At 42.9% G+C, this 24,015-nt stretch overlaps 1 protein-coding gene across 4 annotated transcripts in view; it reads right to left on the reverse strand.

Moving 5' to 3' along the window:
- Nucleotides 1-4,148: 4,148 nt before the first annotated feature.
- Nucleotides 4,149-24,015, reverse strand: part of vegfc (vascular endothelial growth factor c) — a 77,782-nt gene continuing 57,915 nt past the window's right edge. For all 4 annotated transcript variants that reach the window (XM_041983251.1, XM_041983254.1, XM_041983253.1 and 1 more), the window contains exons 5-7: nt 18,201-18,319; nt 12,608-12,932; nt 4,149-4,606 (exon numbers count right to left, since the gene is read on the reverse strand). In XM_041983251.1, coding sequence (XP_041839185.1) covers nt 4,498-4,606; nt 12,608-12,932; nt 18,201-18,319 — 553 coding nt within the window. In that variant the 3' untranslated portion in view covers nt 4,149-4,497. The remainder of the gene's footprint in view (nt 4,607-12,607; nt 12,933-18,200; nt 18,320-24,015) is intronic.

The following is a 24,015-nucleotide window of genomic DNA, read 5'->3' on the forward strand; positions in this document are numbered from 1 at the left end:
GTTGTTTGACAAAGAAACATGTCTATGAAATCTCATCAATCCATATTTTAATCCAAGTAGAACACAAATAACATATCACATGTGGAAAATCTAACCTGATTTTGAATCTAGTATAAAAAGGTGGAACAGGAGCAACAAAAGGCTTGATAAACACCTGGAGGAGCATTTGACAACTAATCAGGTTGACTGGCAGCAGGTCAGTAACATGACTGGGTATAAAAGGAGCATTTCAGAGAGGCAGAGTCTCTCAGATGGAAAGCTGGACAGAGGTTCACCAATCTGAGACTAACTGAGACAATTCAGGGCATTTAACTGCTTCAGGTTAAAACCGAAGATACACGGTCCTGGTTTGGTTGAGGACAGGTACCCGTGCATGAAGTCAGGTACAGGGTCAGAACTGCTTAGTGTAGCTGAGAGGAGCATTTACAGACCATAAAACCATGACATGGAACTGGAAGAGGCTTTAAGCTCTTACAGGACAGCTCTGAATGTTGACTTTTTTACTTTAAAATGAAGCAGCGATGTCAGCTGAGGCAGCCTGTACCGTGCATTAAATCCATGACCTGCATTTCTATGCTGCCATCTGTGTAGCTGCAGGCAGGACGACTCATAGCTGAAGAATGTTCAGATAGGAAAAGAGTAACAGTTTCCTGAAACAATTCCTTTAGGGGAGACTCGGGGGTCTGAACTCCAATGGTCCAGGATTCTCTAAATGTGGAAATTCCACTGAGAATTTTTCAACCTTGAATGAATACGACATGTATTGTTTTCTCTTTGTGAGCATGCGTGTCACACACACACGCACCCGCACACACACACACATACACACACATACACTGGGTCTTCCTCTTCATCTGGGCTAACTTTTAGTACCAGCTCCTCATCTTCTTCAGTTCTGCCTTCTAGCGCCTTCCCCCAGCTGAGGCCTGAACCAGCAACCTTCTTGCTGGTGCTAACCATCACACTTTTGTGCAGCTGTGGTGGATAAATCAGGCCACGTTGGTACTAAGGGGCCCAAAGTGGGCCAAGAAAATCTCATCTCACCATTACACCAGTGGCAGCCTGAAGTATTGATCCAAGGCAAGATGGATCCATGTTTTCATGATGTTTCCACCAAATTCTGAGCCTAGCATCTGAATGTGGAGCTGAAATGGACACTCATTAGACCAGCAATGTTTCTCCATCTTCTATTGTCCAGTGTTGGTGAGTCTGTGTGAACTGTAGCCTCACTTTCCTGTTCTTAGCTGGCAGGAGGCACCCGGTGTGGTCTTCTGCTGTAGGAGCCCATCTGCTTCCAGGTTGATAGTCAGATTGAACTCCACCATGATCACATGACTAAATGCTGCCATGTGATTGGCTAATCAGACATTTAAACAGTTGAACTGGTGGAGCTGATTTGGTGGACGGTGAGTGTATTCCTGTGACTTGGAAAGACAGAAGTCACAGAACGAAAATCAGAGGTCGATTTTCACTAAAGGTTTTCACTAAACCTGGTCATCAGTGTGAGCTGTAGTGGTAATACTAGTAAGTTGTACATTAGAGTGAGGATTTATCTCTGCAGCACACACCCGGACAGACTTAATAAAATACATTCAGTATACTTTATTTTATTTCACGCATAAACTTTACATGATACAAAAATATTGATCACAGTGTATTTTCATAAAAATACTGAAATTGCAATAGACAAAGGTTTAAAAATAGCATTTAATAAATTATATAATCAATATCTGACATTAGAATACTTTAAAAATGTCAACATCAGCACTTCTCTGACAGCCTGGTGGGAATTTCTCAAAAAAACCAACTCCTCAATAATACCATGTAAACTCACACCCATCTGGAACAATCCTGATATTCTACTAAACAAAAATATGCTAAACTTTAACCAATGGATTAACAAAGGAATTAAATACTTTGAACATATTATCCATAACAGAAACATTTTATCTTTTAATACACTCTCATCACAATATGGGATTAACAGCAACAGATTCTTAGAATATCAACAGCTCAAAACCGTAATACACACAAAATTCCCCCTTCACCGAACAGATCTGGAACTTCCTCCAATAGTAGCAGATTTTATGGACCTCTGTACCCCCAAATTACTTTCAAAAATATACAGATTAATGTTAAAAATAGATGACTCAAATTCCCTACCTACTTCAAAATAGGAGATAGATTTATCCATCAATCCTAGTCAACCATTTTGGCTACAAATATGTCTTAATGCCTTTAATATGACAGACAGCCCAAATTTACAACTCATACAATACAAATTCCTCCATAGAACGCATTATACAGGACAAAGGATGTTCAAGATGGGTCTTAATCACTCCGATATCTGCACACAGTGCACAGGTAACACAGCAGATGATTACTTACACGCTTTATGGCTTTGTGCACCTGTCCAGAAGTTCTGGAATAAGGTTTGTGAGGATTTATCAACATGGGTTAGATGTAACATTCCTGCATGTCCAAAACTTTGTTTACTGGGTGACCTAAGTGACATTAATATAGACACTAACAAAGCACATATGGTCCTCACGGCCTTATGTATCGCAAAGAAAACTATTCTAGTGAACTGGAAGTCTAAAAACAATCTAAATATTAACCAGTACAGAAATCTCCTGTTGGATCACATCAGTCTAGAGACTGTATCAGCATCCATTAAACACCAGTCAGTTAACTCTCAGTCTTCCTGGACCCTGCTGATTAATCACATCACGTAGTGGGAAGGGGTGCTGGGGTCTAGTCGTTCTGTGGGGGTCGGGGGTGGGGCTGGCTGGGGGGCCTTGGGGGTCCATCGGCCGTTTCTCTGGGTCGGTGGTCGGGGGGGCCATTGGGTAGGGGACGGTGTGGCTGACTGGATCCGGGGCCTTGGGGGCCTGGGGGCTGGTGCTCACTGGGGGCGGGCCGGGGGGCGACTGGGGGTCCGGGGCGGTTGGGGGGCTGGCCTGGGGCTGGGTTGCTGTGGTGGGGCTGGGCGGGGGGGGGGGGGGGGGGGGGGGGGGGGGGGGGGGGGGGGGGGGTGCCCCGGGGCCGGGGGGCTGCCTCCCTCCAGCTCGGTGGGCCCTTCCTGGGCCTCGGGGGGGCTTGGTCGCCCTGGGCATGCCATCGGGGTCGGGCTGATCCGATGCCGGGCAGGTACCCTTGGGATTACAATGTGTCCGTTGGGTCTAAGGGAGGGGTAGGGGGGGCGGCGGGGGTCCTGGTGGGCAGTGGGGAGGATTAAGGCTCATGGGGGTGGAGTCTGCTCTCCTTCTCGCTCTCTCCCCTCCTGCCGGGGGCTCCTTCGGGGAGGATGGGGGTGCTGTGCCTTGGACCCGACCAGGATACGTGTGTGCAGCCTGGGGCTCTCTCCGTGTGGCCCACGCCGCAGCGCCCGGCGCCCGCTGGGCCTGCTCGCCATTGCCCTGGGCTGCCCGGTGCCCCTGCCCCGTCGCGCCGGGGGTTCCGGTCTGGGGGCCCCTCTGCTCTGGTCCGGGTGGGCTGCTGCTCTGTCTGCTTTGGCTGTCCCGGGCTTGGTACTCTGTGGATCTGCTTGGCCTTTGGGGCCTCTGGCTCCCCCCGTCCCCCGCTGATGCTTCGGGGTGCGGCGTGATCGCGGCCCCCTTGCGGGTACACATTTCCTCCTTGTTGCATGGCCACACATGCATGTTAACACGCGCATGCTCACAAACGTGCTCGTCTCTCCATTCACTTCTCACTAGATGTAGCTGATGTTTGTGTGTTGGTACGTTTATCTGCAGGTACGTTTGATGACTATTGTAATTTTTTATATCATCATCATTCTATCTTTCTTTGGGTATCATGTAGTACTGTGGTAGTTTATGTTGTTGTTTTTTTTGTGATAAGTTCTGGGCAGCATAGACAACTGTTATTTCCACATTTTAATCCTGTCCTTTTCTCCCTTTTTTTTCTCTCTCTCGCTCCCTGTCAGGTTCGGCACTGACATATAAGACTAAAGAAAATAAGATTACAATAAAAATAATAAAAATATCAAGGGCGGCCATGTATATAACATGTCTCCCTTGGTAGAGCAAATCTGTCAAGCAAAATATGGCACACAGACCACAGTTCTGTATGTTAGGATGCTGGACAGGACAGGGTAAAAGGAAAAAAAAAAAAAAAAAAAAGAATACTGAGACATAATATAACCCGAAAATATATTCAAGCAATTAACAATATTTTATAACCAACGTTAAGTTTTAGGTCTCTTCTTCTTTTCAGTCCTTCCTTCCATCCTGGACTCCGGTCACTCACTTTCCCATCAAAGTGTCCTCATAGCAGAATCAGTGCATTTCTCACCTTCATATCCCCTGTCTCCCATCTTTTTATTCCATCCACTAAGGTTTGCCCTTCTTTATCAGGGTCCATACACTCAGCTGCCACCACGCCTGATGGGAATCCTCTAGACCAGCAGGTCTACAAGGGAAGGGCCACAAATTTTACTCAGGTCTGTTCATTAGCATCTTGTTAGCATCTTCCAGGTTAGTCCAGACGTCTCCAGTGGGATGGAATGCAACGACAAAGCTCCTCGCTGAAGAAGAAACCTGGTTCACACCTTCGCCTCCTCACCTCACAGGGAGGCCGGAGACAACTGCAACAACAGAGACAAAGTCAGACTTAGCATCAAATGGAAGAACTTCCAAAAGGGAAGGTTTCATTAGTAGAAACAGATGTGTTAGTGTGCAGGATTGCAACTCTCATCAAATAAGTATAAACAGCTGAAATCAAGCATTTGTTTATGTGCTGTTCATCGTGCAGTTTAGGTTTGCATGTTAGCGTACGCTATTCCAAGTTACTGAGTGGGACTGAAGTTTTAGGCAATACAACCCAAAACTGGAAAAATTAGGGACAGTATGGAACAAACAACGGGTTTAGAAAGGATGCTTTTCAATGGCAGATTGTAAGGAATTTGCATAAAACCCTGGCAAAAAATATGGAGTCATGGCCATAAGAAGATGTTTATACAGTTGATTTCTTTATTATAAAACACAAGACAAATAACAAAGAAATCACAGATATGATATAAAGCTATTTGACTTGATAACTGAAAATTGTACTTCAGTAAATCATCCCTAAAAAAAACAGAAAAACAGCAGTTTTACTTTTTTCTGTTTTTGGTTTTGTAAATTAACTTGAGTAAAAGAAAAAAGGGGAGGGGAAGTGTGAAACCACAAGAGAAAATTAAAGCTCCAAGCAGTGATGAAGGCTCTTCCACCTCTGGCACTGCTTCGGCCTATTTCGCCACCGCATCACGTGCCAACCTCCCTCCCAAAGCATGCTCGCTCTCACCTGCAGCTGTCCAGGAGTTTTCTGCATTAGGTGGTTATTCTCCTCCTCTGAGGATCAACTGACACCTCAGCATACCCAATGATGACATGTAAAGCATTCACGTCCTTGTTTCTGACATGTTGTGTTACATTCATATAAACAGGGCCATGGCGTTGACAACACCTGGACATGTGGATGTGGTCAGCATGTGGAACTGAAGTGAAACATACAGTTTAGTTCAGACTGAGTGTTTTGTGTATGAAAATGGATTCTATGCTTGATGACGAAACATCAAACTTTGTGGAGCCGCCATTGGCTGAACGCCAACTCCTTTAAGAAACTTTTTGATAACTTTCATGCCACATGTCTTTGGAGTGTTCAGACTGATTTTGAGGTCACTAAGATAAAAAGGAGTTCATTAAAATGCAAGGCAAAGAAAAGGGTAAAAATGACCACAAAATTGGCACTTTTTTAAGATGGTTAATTTCCTGTTTAATTTAACCTATAGGTCCATAAGGCTTTTTTTTTTTTTTTTTTTGTACGTCCTGGTATGTTATATTAATGTGCTTAATTTCATCCATGTTGGTCAATGTAGTGGGTGGGGCTGATCGAATAAATAATTGTAGGAGGCGTTATAGAGTCATATTGCAACTTTTCCAGCATATGTCAATTTGATAGATTTCCAGGCCTGACCACTATCCTCCCTGCCAAGTTTGGTGGAGATCAACAGTACATTGGGTCAGTTACAAAGACTTCCTGTTTTATTGTGTCGGACCAGTTTTCGCCGTGGTTGCGTTTGGTGAAGGAGCTTTTTTTTTTTTTTTTTTACTGAGTTCGCCTTGGTGCCACGTTCTCGCCCTGCAGCGTAGAGCAACAGTTTTCACCGGATATCATCACCCACTCGTTTTCTGCTGTCTAACCCAGTTTGACCCTGGTTGTGTCCAAAATGTGAGAAGGATCTTCGAGTAAAAAACATGACTTCCTGTCGCCAGGGGGCGTGGCCAATTGACACATAGACGTATTAAGGATGGGACTGGCATCATTTGGTTCAGATACCTTGTTTTATGTGGGAGTTAGATCAACTTTGTCTTATATAGCGAGACATAAAACTCTGAGGCCCCACCTCCGCTATATGTCAACTCTTTTGAGAAAGTTTTTGATAACTTTTAATCACATGCCTTCTGAACATTCTGACCAATTTTGATAGCAGTACGATAACATTTCTAGGAGGTTGTTAAATTGCGACATCAGTAAAACGGCAAAATTACTTTGACCCAAAATAGCCGACTCACTGTTGGGTTTAGACCATATCTCCAAAAGTTTTTTTTTTTTTTTTTTGCCCGAGCATGTAAAATATGTGTACCAAATTTCATAAAGATTGATGAGATGCAGTGGCGGGGCTTCATAAATAGGTGGCGCTGTAGTATAATTTTGCCCAAACAGTCCCGAGGACCCCAAAATATTGAAGTTTTTGGTTTTGTTTGGGGGAGGTAGGCAAAATTTGGTGAGTGTTTGAGTATGTTCGATTTGAGACTTGTGAACAGTCTCATATATTTTTTCATGATCTTTCTGTATCTGATCTCCTGTCTGCTATCATTTCTGCAGGCATAAGACTGATGTAATGTCACACAGATACGTCTGCAGGCCACCTGCAGCATCAGAGAGCACATCTGTCGCTGCAGTACCGTTGCAACTTTTGGGTATTAAAAACTTAACAAAAAGGGACCAGTTTAAGAGCAGCAAACTGGAATGAAATCCAGGATTCTGGATCCACCACATCCATCTTAGTCCACCTTAAAGCAAACCTGGAGAGGTTAGTCACTGTAACATGAAGCTAATGTTAGCATATACGTTAGCAACAAGCTAAGTGATATGGAGACTATCCTAGACATGACTCAGACTCATTTAATTACCTGGTGTTTCACCTCAACTTAAAACTGGACTGGACAGACAACACAGACGCCTTATAGGAAGGGCCAGAGTCGCCTCATCTTGCTGAGAAGGCTGAGGTCCTTCAGTGTGCATGGAGCTCTGCTCCAGAAGTTTTATGACACAGTTGTGGCCTCTACAGCCTTCTATGCCATCATTTGCTGGGGAGGGAGTAGCCCAGATAGAGACAAGAGGACACATATCAAACTGGTTAAGAGCTGGTTCTGTCCTGGGCTGCTCACTGGACTCCATCAAGGAGGTGGCCGAAAAACGGATGTTGACCAAGCTAACATCCATCATGAACAGTTTCATCCCACCCGATGCATCCTGCTGTAGTACCTCTGAGCAGCTCCTCTAGCGCAAGGTTGCTACACCCCAAGTACATGAAGGATTCTACATCATTCGTTCCTACAGCCACCCAACCACCCCGTCTGTCTGCCACCCAACCACCCCATCTGTCTGCCACCCCACCACCCTGTCTATCTGCCACCCAACCACCCCATCTATATGCCACCTCACTGACCCCCCGTCTATCTGCCACCCCACCACCCAGTCTATCTGCCACCCCACCGAACCCCCATCTATCTGCCACCCCACCACCCAGTCTATCTGCCACCCCATCACCCCGTCTATCTGCCACCCCACCACTAGGTCTATCTGCCACCCTACCACCCGGTCTATCTGCCACCCCACCACCTCTTCTATCTGCCACCCCATCACCCCGTCTATCTGCCACCCCACCACTAGTTCTATCTGCCACCCCACCACTAGGTCTATCTGTCACCCCACCACCTCGTCTATCTGCCACCCCATCACCCGGTCTATCTGCCACCCCACCGACCCCCCTCTATCTGCCATCCCACCACCCGGTCTATCTGTCAGTCAGCCAGATGAAGCAGCTCATTAGCCCTGAAAACACTGCAGATTAATTTGCATATTTAAACATATGCCCTTGTTTTGAAAGCTAAGGTGCAGGAAGACTTGTAAAAATAAAGTCTGAAAAGTGTTGTGAATGGCAACATTAGAAAGTGGAAGAGACTGTAGTATCCCACGTTGTTTGCTTCCATATCTTCCAAGCTTTAACCATATTTTAAAGTAAAACAAAGCTAAAGAAACCTCTGCTGATACGCTGTTACCGTTTGTGGAATGAAAAGTTGACCATTTGATCATTCTGGAACCTCTAAATATAATGAAAGGGTCGATCTTGTTCATCTTGGGTTGCCTCGTGTGTTATTAGTTAAAGTCAGAACTTTTTAGAGACATGTCCATCACTGTCTTAACATAGAACACCCTTTGGTGTTTTTGCTCAGTTTTGAAGCCAATGTCTTCTTTTTTTTCTTTATTATTTTTCTGCTGCAGCACATTGCTGCTGTTAATTATAAAATCATATATAATTTAATTTTCATGTCATCACCTACAAAAGATTTAACAGCAGTGAAAACAGCTTCTTCAGAAATGCAACGTACTCTTTAAAAAACAGAAACATTATTTTTGGACTCCATTCTTATGGCTCATGTCTATTTAGCTAAAACTAAAGTTTGGCCCTCATTGTCCAATTCAGCATAAGCGTGGAAGGCCAAAAGAAACCTGAAATGTTCTGGAAGCTGTAACTGCCACTGGTTTTTCTGCTGGCCAGAGTGAAACTGTGATGAATACACAGAAGAGACTAAATGGACATGCTCTGTTTCCACCACACACGCTCAGTCACAGACAAGCAAACATGGCTGCGTACTACTCATAAATCACTCTTAAACAGGGTCACGAGGGGTCGAGATTGGACAGGATGGATGGATGTGTGTGTGCTTCCTCCTTTGTGGGGAGAGGAAATGGTTAAGTGACAGCTATGAGGAGTCATTAGCACTCGCAGGTGTTATATTACACACCAGCTTCACTACAACATGCGCCTACTACTGCTTCACTCTGAATATGAAACCAACTTTTCAAGTCTGTAAATGTGTGAGAATGTTGTCAAATCCAAGATGATGTAATCTGTAAAACACGGAAACCTCAGCTTAGGCCAACTATAAAATATTGACAGGAATTCCTTATTTCAGTTGGATCATTCATTAAACTCACTTATTGAAAGTATTAACTTTTATACCAACATTTGCCTTTACATACTACATGTCATTAGGATGAATAAATGGATGGATGGATAAATAGAAGGATGGATGGATGGATAGATAATGGATGGATGGATGGATGGATGGATGGAGGGAGGGAGGGAGGGAAGGTTGGAAGGGAGGGATGGAGGGATGGAGGGATAGACGGACGGACGGTTGGATGGATGAAGGAGGGAAGGAGGGATGGATGGATGGATGGATGGATGGATGGACAGAGGTTCCCCAATCTGAGACAAACTGGCTCTAAATCTGTGAAATAATTTCAGACTTTGAAGATCCACCCTCTACAGTGTAAAATATCATCAGAAGATTCAGAGAATCAGGAGGAATCTCTGTGTGCATAGGACAAGGCTGGATGCTGGTGATCTTCTGCATTAAAAGCAGACATGATTCTCTACTGAAAACCACTGCATGGACTCAAGAAGACTTCCAGAAACCACTTCTGAAACACAGTTCACCCTGAAATCCACAAATGCAGGTTAAAGTTTCATCATAAAAGAAGAAGCCAGATGTGAACAGGATCCAGAACCAAGTTCTTCCATCTTCTCTGGACCAAAGCTAATTTAAAATGGTCTGAGGCACAGTTGAAACCTGGATGAAAATATGAACTAGTTTCTGGAAAGCTTGGACGGCGTGTCCTGCAGGGTAAAGTCCATTACACACCGAGACCATCGAGAATAAACAACATGATATTGCGAATAATTCGGAGGAGAAATATCAAAGTTTTTGTCTATGCAATACGAAACTGCGAATGAATTATGAAGATTCTAAAACAAATTCAGAAGGTGGGAAAAACAAACATGGATTCCACATCAAACGACAACGAAATTGTGCTGATACTGGCAAAAAAAAAAAAAAAAAAGAGCACACTAGGTACATTATATCCTTGAGAAGAGAGGAGAGCTTGAGGAGTTTAATTGTTTGGTCCAGGAGGTGAAGCTGTACCATGACCGCTTCAGGACCTACTTTCAGATGTCCATCAGACAGTTTGAAGATCTACTTCAGCAACTTGCTCCTAGCTTGAAGAAGCAGAGGAGCAATTTTAGGGTGCCTATTAAACCAGACCAGAGACTACCTGTATGTTTGAGGTAAAACTTCATTTTTGTTACTTCCTTTTAACGTTCCTACTGGTGGTCAAGTAAATGGTGTCAACTCTGCGCTGCATGTTAGTTTATGTGATTGAACAAAAGGGGCCGCTCTTCCCTAGCTGCTGCCAACTTCTGGAGTGCACACACCCAGCAGCCTCCAATGTCCATCAACGGTGCGACTGTAGAGAGAGTGAGCAGGACCAAATTCCTGGTTGTGCACGTTGCAGAGAACCTCTCCTGGAACACCAGCACCACGTCAGTTGCCAAGAAAACTCAACAGCGCCTTTACTTCCTCCACAGACCCCTCTTTTTTGTGCCTTTTTTTACCATCTGTTTGGTGTTCTTGTTCCAGGTCAGTTTCTCCTCATTGTGGACTCCCAGAAAGCGGAAATCACTGACCCTTTCCACACAGGTCCCACCAATGAGAATAGGCCGAATGTCCATTCTGTTCTTTCTGAAGTCTAGAATTAGCTCCTTTGTCTTGGATGTGTTCAGGAGCAAGCTGTTGTCTCTGCACCACACAGTCAGCTGTTGAACCTCATCCCGATAAGCGAACTCATCACTACCTGTGATGCAACTTACCACTGTGGTGTCATCCACATATTTAATGAAGGTGTTGCTGGTGTGGATGGGGGTGCAGTCTGACGTGTAGAGAGTGAAATGCAGGGGGCTCAGCACGCAGCCTTGAGGGGAACCGGTGCTAAGTGTGAGGGGTGCAGAGGTGTGGGGACCAATCCTGACCCTCTGCGGGCATTCTGACAAAAAGTTCTTAATCCAGAGACGTGCGGAAGGAGGCAATCCTAGGTTCAACAGTTTTCTCATGGGACCATGGGGAAGGATGGTGTTAAGAGCTGATCTATAATCCACAAAGAGAAGGTGGGTGTAGTTTCCTTGTTTCTCTAGGTGTGTCAGCGCTGCATTCACGGCGTCCTCTGTTGACCTGTTTGCCTTATAGGCAAACTGGTATGGGTCCAAGCTGGGGGATATGAAAGTTGTGATGTGATTCCTGACCTGTTTTTCATTTCATCACCAATGTTGTGAGTGCCACCGGCCGTTAGTCATTGAGAACTGGTCACGGGGGTTTCTTGGGTAGGGGGATGACAGTGGAAGTCTTCAGGCAGGATGGGACAGCAGACTGTCAGTGACAGCTTGAAAATCTTGGTGAAGATCCCGGTGAGCTGGTTCTTAGAGTCTTTCAACACCCGTCCTGAGACGCCGTCAGGGCCCTTTGCCTTCTGTGTGTTGCCACCCTTCAGTGTGCATCTCACCTCGTGCATCCCCACTGTAACGGTGGGGCTGCTAATGGCTGTTGGCGCCGTTGCTGTTCCTGGTGGTTTAGTTTCGAAGCGGGCGAAGAAGAGGTTGCGTTTTTCTGCCAGCAACTGTTTGTTTCCAGACAGTTGTTAAAAGAAGAGGAGATGCTACTCCATGCTGAAATTACCTTGGAACTACTTTTTCCAGACGTGTTGCTTCCATCAGATTCACTATCAGCTAATATTTTTCATCACACTGTGAAATGTCTCAGTTTCATCATCTGATATGATGTTGATCTTCTACTGGGAGTAAAATATGGATGGATGAGATTCTGGAAGTCCTTCGATTCTGCTTTTAGTTATATTTTACACAAAGTCCCAACTCTTTCGGAACACAGGTTGTATTTAAGGATAAACTGACTTGTACTTCTACAGCTCTTTCACAGTCAGCTTCACCACTGCATATCATATTCACTCAACGTGGGATTAAGTGTCTTGCCCAAGGACACTTCGACATGTAATCAGGGAAAGCCTGGATTCGATCACTGACCTTTCCGTTGGAAAGTGACAACTCTTCCTCCTGAGCTACAGCCGTCAAGTGACACAATTAACATGTATGGTTGTACTGTTTGAAGAACTTGTTGACTAAACATGCGTAAATACACACTGAGAGGAGGAACATAAATGAAGTGATTGAGGGATGGAAGGACAAAATAAAAACGGATGATTAATAGCAAATTAACTGAAGAATGGAGCAACAGTAACTAAAAGCAAGAACGTCAACAGAAAGCATTTGACGAGAATAGGTGGAAAAAATAATGATGAATGTTTTTATGTTCATGCAACAGAAAGTCACTGTTTGTAGAATGTTGATCAATACTGATGTTAAATCTAGAATAGCAGAACAAGATCCTCCTCAGTAACGCCTTACCTGCATGTTGCTTGGTGAAACCTTCTTCCTTTCAGGAAACACTTATTTGGCGACTCATTGCATTCACAGGAACACGTCGTCCTGTTCAGAGGCTGGTGCCTCGGACACGTCCGACTGCACGTGCACTGGCAGGTTTGCTTGTTGAAGACATGGCTTGGAGGGCAGAACGGAGAAGGAACCGTGTTGCAGGTGCACTGGCAGCTGTTTCGGTCCAGGTGTCGGTTGGGGCCACAGTCGTGAGGTGGGTTGCCGTGGCGACACACACACTGACAGCTCTCCAAATCCAGCTCCTTCTCTGGACCACACACATCTGATGAGAATATATCTACAGGTTTGAAAAAAGAGAGAGAATACTCTGATGGATGGAAGTAAGAGTGTATGGTGAACACATTTTCTCTGGTTTTTCTTTGAAAAAGGGTCATGAATATGAGTTAATAATGTTGGAAACAGTTTTAATAAGACTGAACCAACAATAATAAATTAGCAAAATGCAAAAGTTTGAAATTGAATGAAATTCTAAAACACTATATATATATATATATATATATATATATATATATATATATATATATATATATATATATATGTAAAAAAAAGGTTAGGTTTGTCACCAGCGACATTACGATTACCACGTAAAAAACTTATGTTTGTATTTCATAAAAATAGCGCTACCCATCACAGCCATCTGCTGTTGACCTAAATTGGTTTTTGTTGCAGTGCTACATAATTACTTATGTATTCCTTTTTATTAGGCTCTGAGAAAAATTCAGACACAGAGGACTCAGCTCATCCGGAGACTTCCACAGAGGGTAAATCAAGAATATTAAAATCACATAATTTTGTTTGGCTGGCTGATGAGATATGTAGGCAGTTTACCATTGTAATTACTTGTTCACTACAAAACTGAATAAACATCTAATATAATTTATATAACAACTCTTGGTGTCTGTATCTATACATATATATATATATATATATAATTTATTTATTTTTTTTATTTATTTATTCTTCCTGTTACTATAACATCATTTGATGCCTTGTCCATGTCATCCGTGGCTCTGATGAAGTGCGTGATGAGCCAGAAGTGGAAGAGTCATCTCAAGCTCAACTCCAACTCCATTTCAAGAAGCATGGAGATGGCCAAAGAAGCGTAGGCTTCAACTTCATCTGTGAACATGAGCATGATGAAGGAACATGCAAAACTAGATCAAGCCAACCTAACTGGGATTTCTAATGTGCTGTGAGTAGTTCACTGTTTTGAGAGTGCTTAAGTGATGGCAGAGCGCCATGCTCGTTGCCTAGAAGTGCTGGCTGAAGCTCAGCTCCCTTTCCCCAAGCAACCACCTCCAGTATCCAGTCCCTACCTCCAAGATTAGAAGCCTCTTGAGTACTACCATCAACAACCTGCTTCATACCACCAGTGGCAGCAGCCTCCTCCTACCTCCTACCATCACCATCACAGCAGCCTACCTCTCCCTTTTCTCCTGACCATTCCTGCTCTTACCATATATATCATAGTTTGTAGGTCACATTCAAACAAACATATGTTGCCTTGTTCATCACTTTATCTGTTTTTTATCTGCAGGCTGGCAGTTGATTGGACTAAGTATATTTACTTAGACTTCCTTTAAAGATCACGTTATGCTGAGAAAGTGTAATGTTTTTGTGTGATGGCAGCTTAAACATGGAGCCACATTTGTTTATTTTGTAAAGGCACTTATATAGAACTCAGAAGAAATATATATATTGTGTTGAGAAAGTTTTGTGTAATAGCCTATTTTAAGCCATTTTTTAGGCATGCAACAAAGAAAATTACTGTTTAAAGAAGTTGTGTTGAACCACAAATTTAAAAAAGAATTAAAACAAAAGCTTTATAATGCTGCTGTAGGGTTGTGTTTGTGGACTGGCAGTTTAAACACTGAGCCACATTTTTCTGTAAAAACGCACTTTTGACTACAGATAAATTTATTTGTGTTAACAAACTGTTGTGTAAAGCACAAATTAAAATAGAAACTAACCGTTGCTATGTGCCTGGTGTTGCTGTAATAAGTATGTACGCCCATGGGAGTGAGGTAAAGTTAAACTTTACTTTGCTTCTGATTGAAGTCCTTTCAGGATGTTTGCTTGTGTGGGGAAACTAATGAGCTGTGAACAAATGTCGGGCAAGCACTTCTCTGATTCTCTGAGAACATGTGTCCACCACCACCAACATGAAGTTAAAATCTATATAAGACTGCTTGAACAGGACACGCCATCTCACTTTGAGGTGTCCAAAGGTGTGCTGAACCCACAGATGACACTTAAGTATTCATCAAAAGACTCTTGTGTAGTTGTCAGAGAACTAGAACCAGAGATACCCTTTGTGACCCAGGGTAGTAGTGGGTATGCAGGGTCACCAGCAAGGAGCAGTGGTACTTGGACTCCTCCTACATCTTTTATAGCTTGGGGGTGTTTAGCTGGTGTGGTACACTCTAAAACGCAATCACAATATAAGACAAAATCACTAAAATAGTAACTGTTCACATTAAAAGCAAAAAGCATCCTAAGCTAATATTTCTTGAAATAGGATAATTCTGCATATGTTCCTTTGTTTCTTTTTTTAATGCTTCACTGAAATGTTACAAGTCAAATGATTTTGACTTATTAAGTGTGTACTTAAAATAAAAAATATACTTGGTAAGATCTGTTACCCAAACATTTGTGATGTGCAAACACAGCATCATGCGGGCTTCCCGGGATCCCATGCAGATGTCCTGATCATTAATCTATCATCCACCATAGCCTGCAGGACTACTGATGTCCAGCCTTTGCTGTTAACGCAGTTGCGATAGCCATCACTTGGTGCACGAACAGGTATGTGAGACCCGCTGATTGCACCGTAGACCTAGGGAATTTTGTGTGCCTTGTATTTGTGCTGTGCAATCTCCAGGGCCTTGTCCACATCTGGCAAATAGAATTTTTGCTTCATCAGCTTGCTGAATATGTCTTGGCAAACCCCATACACACATCTGTTCACAGTGGTTTTGCTGACACCAAAAGCTTCGCCTACTACCCTGTACAAGTTGCCAGTTTATAAAGGACAATAGCCACTTCCTTCTCCATAGGAATTGCCTCCCAAGGGCATAAAATATCTGGTGTCACAAGAGTTTCAATGGTATCACACAGCTCATTAAACGTACCCTGGGTCTTAGTGAAATTCTGAATCCATAATTTGTCTCTGAACTCTTTAGAGACATCTCCTAGAAATTCCTCATTTGTGTCTGCTCCCATACGTAGGGGCTTTAAATCTGAACTATCACCCGCTGCTTTCGTCTTCTGATGATGACAGCAGTAGTGACAACTGAAATAGCTGTTCCAAAAAGCAAAATGTTTCATATCTCCTCCTCCTTCAAAGTGGAGTCTCATGGGACGAACACATGACTATTTTGTTTTGGTCTGAGAATCCAGGTTTCTGTAGAATGGGGGTTAATGCAAGAAAAAGTTGACTTTCTGACGCTTGAAGCAACGTAGATCGAAAGCTGGAAGTCGCAGCTCTTTTGCAGTCAAGGTTGATTTGAAGCTGACTTAAATTCCTCCATTTTGATACATAATCTGTGAATGTAGAGGGGAAACTCTGGATGTGAGACATCCGTGTTTGACCTTTTCTGATTTTGATTTGAGTTTGATTTTGGGCAATTTTCAGATTTTTCCTAAAACGTAACCTGTGACCCGTAAAAGATATAATGATGTTCTTTCAGTCAGTTCAGATCTTTTCTTTATGTGATGTTTCTAGGTGAAAGTATGGCTGAGTTGCAAGTCTCCAAAGTAGGCTGGGTTTTTTGGCTCATTTCAGCCAAATTCCATTCGTTTCAATGGGATGAAAAGTTGCAGTTTTTTGTGAATTATGTAAACACAGCAAACCTTTTGTTCATCAAAGTCATAGCACACTGTTCCCCAAAGAGACACATGCTTTGATATAACTTTTGTGGAAGAAGAGTCAAAATTGTAGGTGGAGTTACAGTGAAAGTCATAACAAAGCGTATGTAATACTGTCTGTGAGCCTTGTGGTTACAACACTGGCACCCATAATAAAATCTTACAAAAACTGACCAATACAATAACTTTTTCATGATACAACAGTCCAAATGAGAACCAGACATAATGCTTCCCTTAGACCCCATCATCTGTTTTCTCAAGCTACCAGTATTTTAAATGTTGGCTGATTTAAAGTCTCAGCATGTTATGTGCCTTTTGAAGAGTAATGTCTGTTTGCTGCTGTGTCATGATGACGTGTCAGATGCTTTTCCTGAAAGGTTTTTAGATAGCTGCAGAGATTTTGAACGTTAACGTCGAGTTTGGTTGTAGACAACAATTCAGAGCAACCTAAATCCCCAGATGAGAAATCTATTTGCAAAAGATCCTTTAAACAAGCTGAAAAGAATCAGATGGTTTGTTACAGCAATAGTATTTATACTATGATGACAATCTTCACTATTTACTGTGGGGCTGAAACAAGTATTAGAAGTCCTGGCCAGAACCGATCAGGTTTCTGGTCCTGCCGGCTTTGCCTCATGGCTGCCGGTGTCCCAGTCTTGTTTTTTTGTTTTTTCACATCCCGGATCAGCTGCTGTATTATAACTTTATATTTCATAAGAGATATCATTTCTATTAGTGCACTCAGTAAAAACCTACGACAACGACCTGAGCTGGAAGTTCAATATGAAGGGGCTGCTGTTCTTCCAGGAAAGCTAATTTACATGAGAGCACATAGTTAATGAGGTGCTGATGACGTGGGGGATGGCGGTCTTATGAAAATTATCGTAGCTCTGGGAGTTCTAGTGTTAATGAAACTAACAAAAAGCCATGGACGCCTTTCCCCGCCCCATGCTAAAACCATGCTTGGTTTTATGCTTTCATTGGATGAAATGTAACCAATCCAAAATAATAAAAAAAATGTAAGTAGATACACCTCAACTGGTCTCTGTGTGGACACAACCTTCATTTAAATCATACTTGCTCTGAACAGTCTAATGCTTGGGGACCATCTGTGCTCTTTGAGGGATCAGGGACCCCAGGTAGGGAACCACTGCTCTGTGCAACTCAGTGAGAAACAACAGTGTGTAGTCAGAGGCTCCTTCAAGGTGAAAGAGGTCATTCCTGCCGGCAGCACATCACCCTCTGGAACAAGACTTGGACTGTCAACTAAATAATTATTCCATTTTTCTACCACTTCTAATTGTTTCTAAAAACAAGAGAGATGGAGGAGTTCCACGGTGCTCAGCCGACATGAGAAAATTGAGCCAGCTGCCAGACAAAATCAATACAGAATTACCACCGTTGGTTTCCTTTATCACGTTAATTGCTTTACTTCTGCAATATTTAAGACATGCAAAAGCAAAGGCCACACACAGTCTTCCTGCCATCTACTACAGTCTTCATGTTGCTGCTGAAAACATTGTCTATGCAGACAGCAGCAGCAAATACCTGTAGACATATAGTCCATCTTTTCCTTGGCTTGAGGAAAATAAGTATAAACAGATTCTTCAGTGTTTTATTTAACATTAAATGAGCAGAAACACAGCACAATGAGATAAGCCTTCATGGAAACACTTACCATGGTGTGGCTGGAAGGGCTTCTGGGGGGGCAGAGGTGAAGGGAGGTTGATGATGCAGCGACACTGCCTGATACTCCAGATATGACCAGGAAGACACGTCCTGTTGGCTACTGGACACCTGCAGTAATGGAACACATGGAGATATAAAATCATGGGATGTTTATACCTCGTCACATAGAGGCGAATTCAGAAGCTTCTTTTATGTCCAATCTGCATGTAAAACTTTCTGTTGCTGGACATTAACAGAAGAGAGGGCCATCCAGCCTTGGTGGGAAACCTACACATCATGTAGACTAGAGAAGGTAGGTATAGTAAACGGAAATAAAAATTGACTTGGCTGCGATGCATTTTAACCCAAAAACATATCAACTGATGGAGATAAACAATGTTCTTCCTCCCTGTTTATTTCTTGGAAAACAGTTTACACAACCATCACAGTAGCTGTTCAGTTGTTCTTACAGAGTCTGCATCCTTCATTCTTCTTCTTTGTAACATGTTTTTAACCATGTAAATCTAACAGTGTGCTTTGGTGAAAACTCCAAACTATCCATTTATTAACGGAAACAAAATAAAACCCCAGTTCCTAAAAGTTGGTACAATAATACAACAATCTGAAAATCTGATGAACCAATATCTTATTCACATAAGATCACAGAAAACCGGTAAAACCGAGGACGTTTTACCATGTGATGGAAAAAATGAGCTGATAGTGAATCTGATGCAGCAACATGTCTGGAAAAAGTAGTTCCAGGGTGATGTTTAGCACGGTGTAAAAAGTAGTTCCAGGTGATGTTCAGCATGGCATAAAAAGTAGTTCCAGGGTGATGTTCAGCATGGTGTAGCATCCCCTCTTCTTCTAACAACTGTCTGGGAAGTGAGGAGACCAGCTACTGGAGTTTTAGGAGAGGAATGTTGTCCCATTCTGGTCAGATGCAGGATTCTAGCTCCTCTACAGTTCTGGACTATGGTTGCTGGATTTCTGCTTCCATGATGCTCCAGATGTTGTGTATTGATGAAAGGTCTGGACTGCAGGCAGGCCAGTTCAGCAACCAGACTCTTCTCCTGTGAAGCCATGCTGCTGTGATGGATGCAGGATGTGGTTCAGCATTGTCTTGCTGAAATCTGCAAGGCCTTCCCTGAAAGAGACGTTGTCTGGATGGGAGCAGATGTTGCTCTAAAACCTCCATGTTCTTTTCAGCATTGATGGAGCTTCACAGATGTGGAAGCTGCCCACGCCTTAGGCACTAATGCAACCCCATACCATCAGAGATGCAGGCTTGTTAACTGTCCACTAATAACAAGCTGGATGCTCCCTCTCCTCTTTAGTCTGCAGGACACGCCGTCCATGCTTTCCAGAAACTAGTTGACATTTTGATCTCGGCTCCTCTGACCACTGAAAACCCTTCCTCTTCGGCCCGTTCCTTTTTAAATGAGTGTTGGTCCAATGAAAGTGGCAGCATGTCTGAATCATGCTCATGTATAATGTAGCCTATAACTTCCCTCCGGGATTAACAAAGTTGTGGCTTCTTTCTGTGATACTCAGTGATTTCTGGAGGTGTCTGAGCTCATGCTGTGATTTCTATGACAAATTACCTGTTTTTTTTATCACAAGAATCCAATTTGTATTTCAGCCTTATCCCTCATCCACAGAGACTCTTACATGCTAACAATCAGCATTTAACACTGACTCTACAACATTAGTGCTCGGCTAACAGCTACGGTGAACTCTCACAGAGCCACTGGCTAAATGTTGACTTTGCTTACTGTAAAGCTCCATATTTCAAGCTGAGAAAGAAAAGGAAAGGCTTAACATGAAGGTTACGGTAATATTTTATTAGACTGGACTTAGATCCTCTCAGACTTATAGCTAGTTGTTTTAGCTGAGAGAAATGAGGTATTGTAAACTAAAGGATGTTTTTATTTCAGGGTTATAATCAAATGTACACATGGTGTTACGGTGAATGGAGAGATAAGGCTTAGGAAATTTTAATTTATTGGAAACTGGAAAGAAGCAGATTGTAGGCAAATAAACCTCCCCATCAAAGACTGGTCTCTGGGGTCAGCTTCAGATAGGTTGAGAGGAGTCACTGTTTCTGTCTGCGGTTATATCTGCACAGCTGTTTGCTTTGTTAGTAACACGTGACCTTGACATTTATTTTCTTTACTGTAATTATTTCTGTTTTCCTTTTCCTCTCAAATCTTCAGTCAGTTTTCATCCTTTTCACATCACATTTCATTTGTTCTGAACCAGCACCACCATTTCATTCTTACGTATTATTCTACTATATTTAGACTGCAGCTTAATTTTTCATGGAAAGCATTTTACTCAGTTACTTTGCCTGGTTTGCTTTGGAAGGATCAAATGGCTACACATTCTTTTATTTCGCTCTGTAATGATTTCCTGCAACAGGAGGTGTGATCAGATAAAGATTTCAAATAAAAACAAAGATCAGTAAGCATTTCATACTTCTGAATAAATGTGCATTTTTTTGTTACTGTGAAGGAAATGAGCAGACTGGCTGTCAGCTGCTTTATTGAGGGATCCTGCTTAAAAGTGAAGATCCAAAGTTGCTGTTGCAACAGTTGCTGCAGGTTTGTTGGCTGCATCCGTGATGAGAATCTCCCTTTCCACCACATCCCAAAGCTGCTCTACTGGACTGAGATCTGGTAGCTGTGGAGGCCGTTGGAGTCCAGTGAACTCATCGTCATGTTCTAGAAAGTAGGTGGAGATGATTTGAGCTTTGTGACATGGTGCATTATCCTGCTGGAAGTAGCATCAGAAGATGCTACACTGTGGTCATAAAGGGATGGACATGGTCAGCAACAATACTCAGGTAGGCTGTGGTGGTTAATCCAGGCCACGTTGGTACTAAGGGGCCAAAGTGGTGCAAGAAAATTTCTCCCACACGCCATGACACCAGCAGCAGCCTGAAGCGTTTATCCAAGGCAGGATGGATCCATGTTTTCATGATGTTTCCACCACATTCTGAGCCTAGCATCTGAATGTGGAGCTGAAATGGAGACTCATCAGACCAGCAACGTTTCTCCATCTTCTATTGTCCAGTGTAGGTGAGTCTGTGTGAATTGTAGCCTCAGTTTCCTGTTCTTAGCTGACAGGAGGCACCCGGTGTGGTCTTCTGCTGCATCCTGATCCTGACAACTGCTGCTCGCTGGATATTTTCTCCTCTTCAAACCATTCTCTGGAAACCCTAGAGATGGTTGTGGGTGAAAATCCCAGTAAACACTCAGACCAACAACCATGCCACATTCAAAGTCTCTTAAATCACTTTTCTTCCTCATTCTGATGCTAACTTAGCTTGATTTAGCTTCTTTTTAAAGTTTTACACAAACTGTATTTTGTTACTATAAATTCAATTCAGATGAATGATGTTTTACACCAACAGCTTCTAACTTTCTGAGTAGATTTTCAAAACTTTCCACTTGAAATAGCTGGAAACACTGGTCCCCTTTCTCTTTCTTCCAAACCGCGCCTCTGGTTACAGACTGTCTGAGGTTTAAGGCTGCTCATTCAACTTGCTCTCAAAACGGCTTTATTAACCATTATCTCATGAGTTACACTTATTGTGAATATAAACATCAGAAATAAAATAGAAAAAAAAACTCATAGTAAATGAAAACAAACTCAAACCTGATGCTGCTACAGAAATCAGATACCTTGTTTGGATTTCAGCAAAGTGCCAAGAAAAATATATTCTGAAAATACTGTACACACAAAACACACACACACAGTCAATTATATGACCCACCACAAAGTGAAAATACTTTCTGCATGTCGGCTTGGACATGGAAGACAGACAGCAGACGGTGTGTTTACAGACAGACAAATTGTTTGATATTGTGAAACAGTCTGAGGACAGAAAGAGACACAGTGTGGTTTCAATTAGAGCAGCAGTGGTGCAGAGAGGAAGAGGAAAGGGAAAGTTAAAGGTTGTGGTGGGGGGGTACTCTCACTTCACCTAATGTGAAACATACGTGTGCTTATGTGGTTGCGCTTACATGTTGGATGATTTGTGGGTGTGAAGATTTCTACAATTCTTTATGTTTTGCAGCCACAATCAGATGTCCTGTTTCCCTGACTTACAGAGCAAAGTTAATCTGGGCAGTGAAGGCCTAAATAGCGAAGATTCAACAATGAAATTTAGAGTTGGGACTGATTCAATCCAATATCTGTATCGTGCTCTGATACTGATGGGTTGGATCAGATATCAGGCTAAATTCCCCCAATCCAACGCAGCAATCCACAGAGGGACCTCTCCTGGTCTCATGCAGGTTTTAGCCAAACAAAATATGTTGGTGCAGAATCAGCTCATGAAATGTTTCTATTAAAACTATTTATAAATAATTATGTATGATTTAGTTTTTTTACTCCAAGTTTCTAGTTCAGATGCAGTGTTACCGAACACCTGCAGGTCTGATGGGGAATGAAATGTCGATAATTTGGATCTAATTTAGTCTGGAAACATAAAAAAGCAAGACAGCAACTTGAAATATGCGTACAGCCAAGGGTTCCAAGTTTCCAGGTTTTTAAGTTTCTGGGTGTCCGTGCTTCAGGTTTCCAGGGTAAAACAAAAAGTTTAGTAAAATGTAAAAAGTTCAGTTACTAATGGAAGAGAAAATATTGCAGCAGACTCTTGAGAAGAGTTCCAGGTAAGCTTCCAGCAGACAAGTTTAAAACTAAAGGGATTAGCCCACAGAAAAGTTGCTCCAGTTAATTTTCTGACCAATCAGTCTCTATCTGTCAAGGAAAATTCTGGACAAGTCCTGTGTGACAATGCAATTCACATGAAGAAGGTGAAGGAAGGGGTGGAATATCAAGCACGGGTTGTTTTGCTCAGCTGCAGTTATGGATCATGACAGGCTAATTTCACAGCACAGCATTAGCAATGCTTACACTAATACAGGTAACCCTGAGGAGCATTTTAAACGTCGCCATGCTTTCACTAATACTGAGGTTTGTGGAGAGGACAACGAAAATATTTATTCTCAGAAAGAGATGTGAAAAGAGGCAGTACAGCAAACAGAAGTGGTTTGTGTGACCATTAAATATATCACAACTTCCTGCTCACATATGAACGTGGCGCATAAATGAGGCTTAACACAGAGTTATTTGGGGACCCAAGTAGAATATTTTAATATTCCAGCATAAATGTGGTGGTCAAAGTCAAAGTCAGCTTTATTGTCAAATCTGCAGCATGCACAGGACAAACAGATAACTGAAATCATGGTTCTCTTAGAACTCAGTGTGGTGAAATACAAGACTATCACTGTGTGATATGTGTTTATAGTTATAGAGCAACAGCAGACTGAGTTAGCTTCTGGTCTGGTTAAAGTGTTTAAAGTGGCTGTGTGATTGTTCCTGAGGGGGTAAAAATAGGGGCATTAAAGTCCCGGGTGTGGGGGGCAGAGCAGGAAGAGAGTTCAGCATCCCAACAGCCTGGTGGACCAAGCTGTCCCTCAGTCCTGGTCCTGGTCCCGGCCGGCAGGCTCTGTAGTCCCCTTCCTGACGGCAGAGGCTGAAGAAGCTGTGTGGGCAGGGTCTCTCTCCATGCAGAGGGCTTTACGGGTGAGGAGAAGTGGAGATGTTTGCAGGGAGGGGAGAGAGGCACAGAGGATCTTCTCAACTGCTCTCACGATGCATTGGAGGCTCTTCCTGCAGGACGTGGAGCTGTGCGACGGTGTTCAGTCGTAGGTCAGCAGAGTGAAGAGGAGGGGGCGCAGCACAAATCCTTGAGGGACTCCATGTTCAGTGCGGTGATGTTGGATGTGTTCCTGCCGACCCGAAACACCTGTGGT

Source organism: Melanotaenia boesemani, chromosome 4 (genome assembly GCF_017639745.1).
Source record: "Melanotaenia boesemani isolate fMelBoe1 chromosome 4, fMelBoe1.pri, whole genome shotgun sequence".
NCBI classification, from domain to species: Eukaryota; Metazoa; Chordata; class Actinopteri; order Atheriniformes; family Melanotaeniidae; genus Melanotaenia; species Melanotaenia boesemani.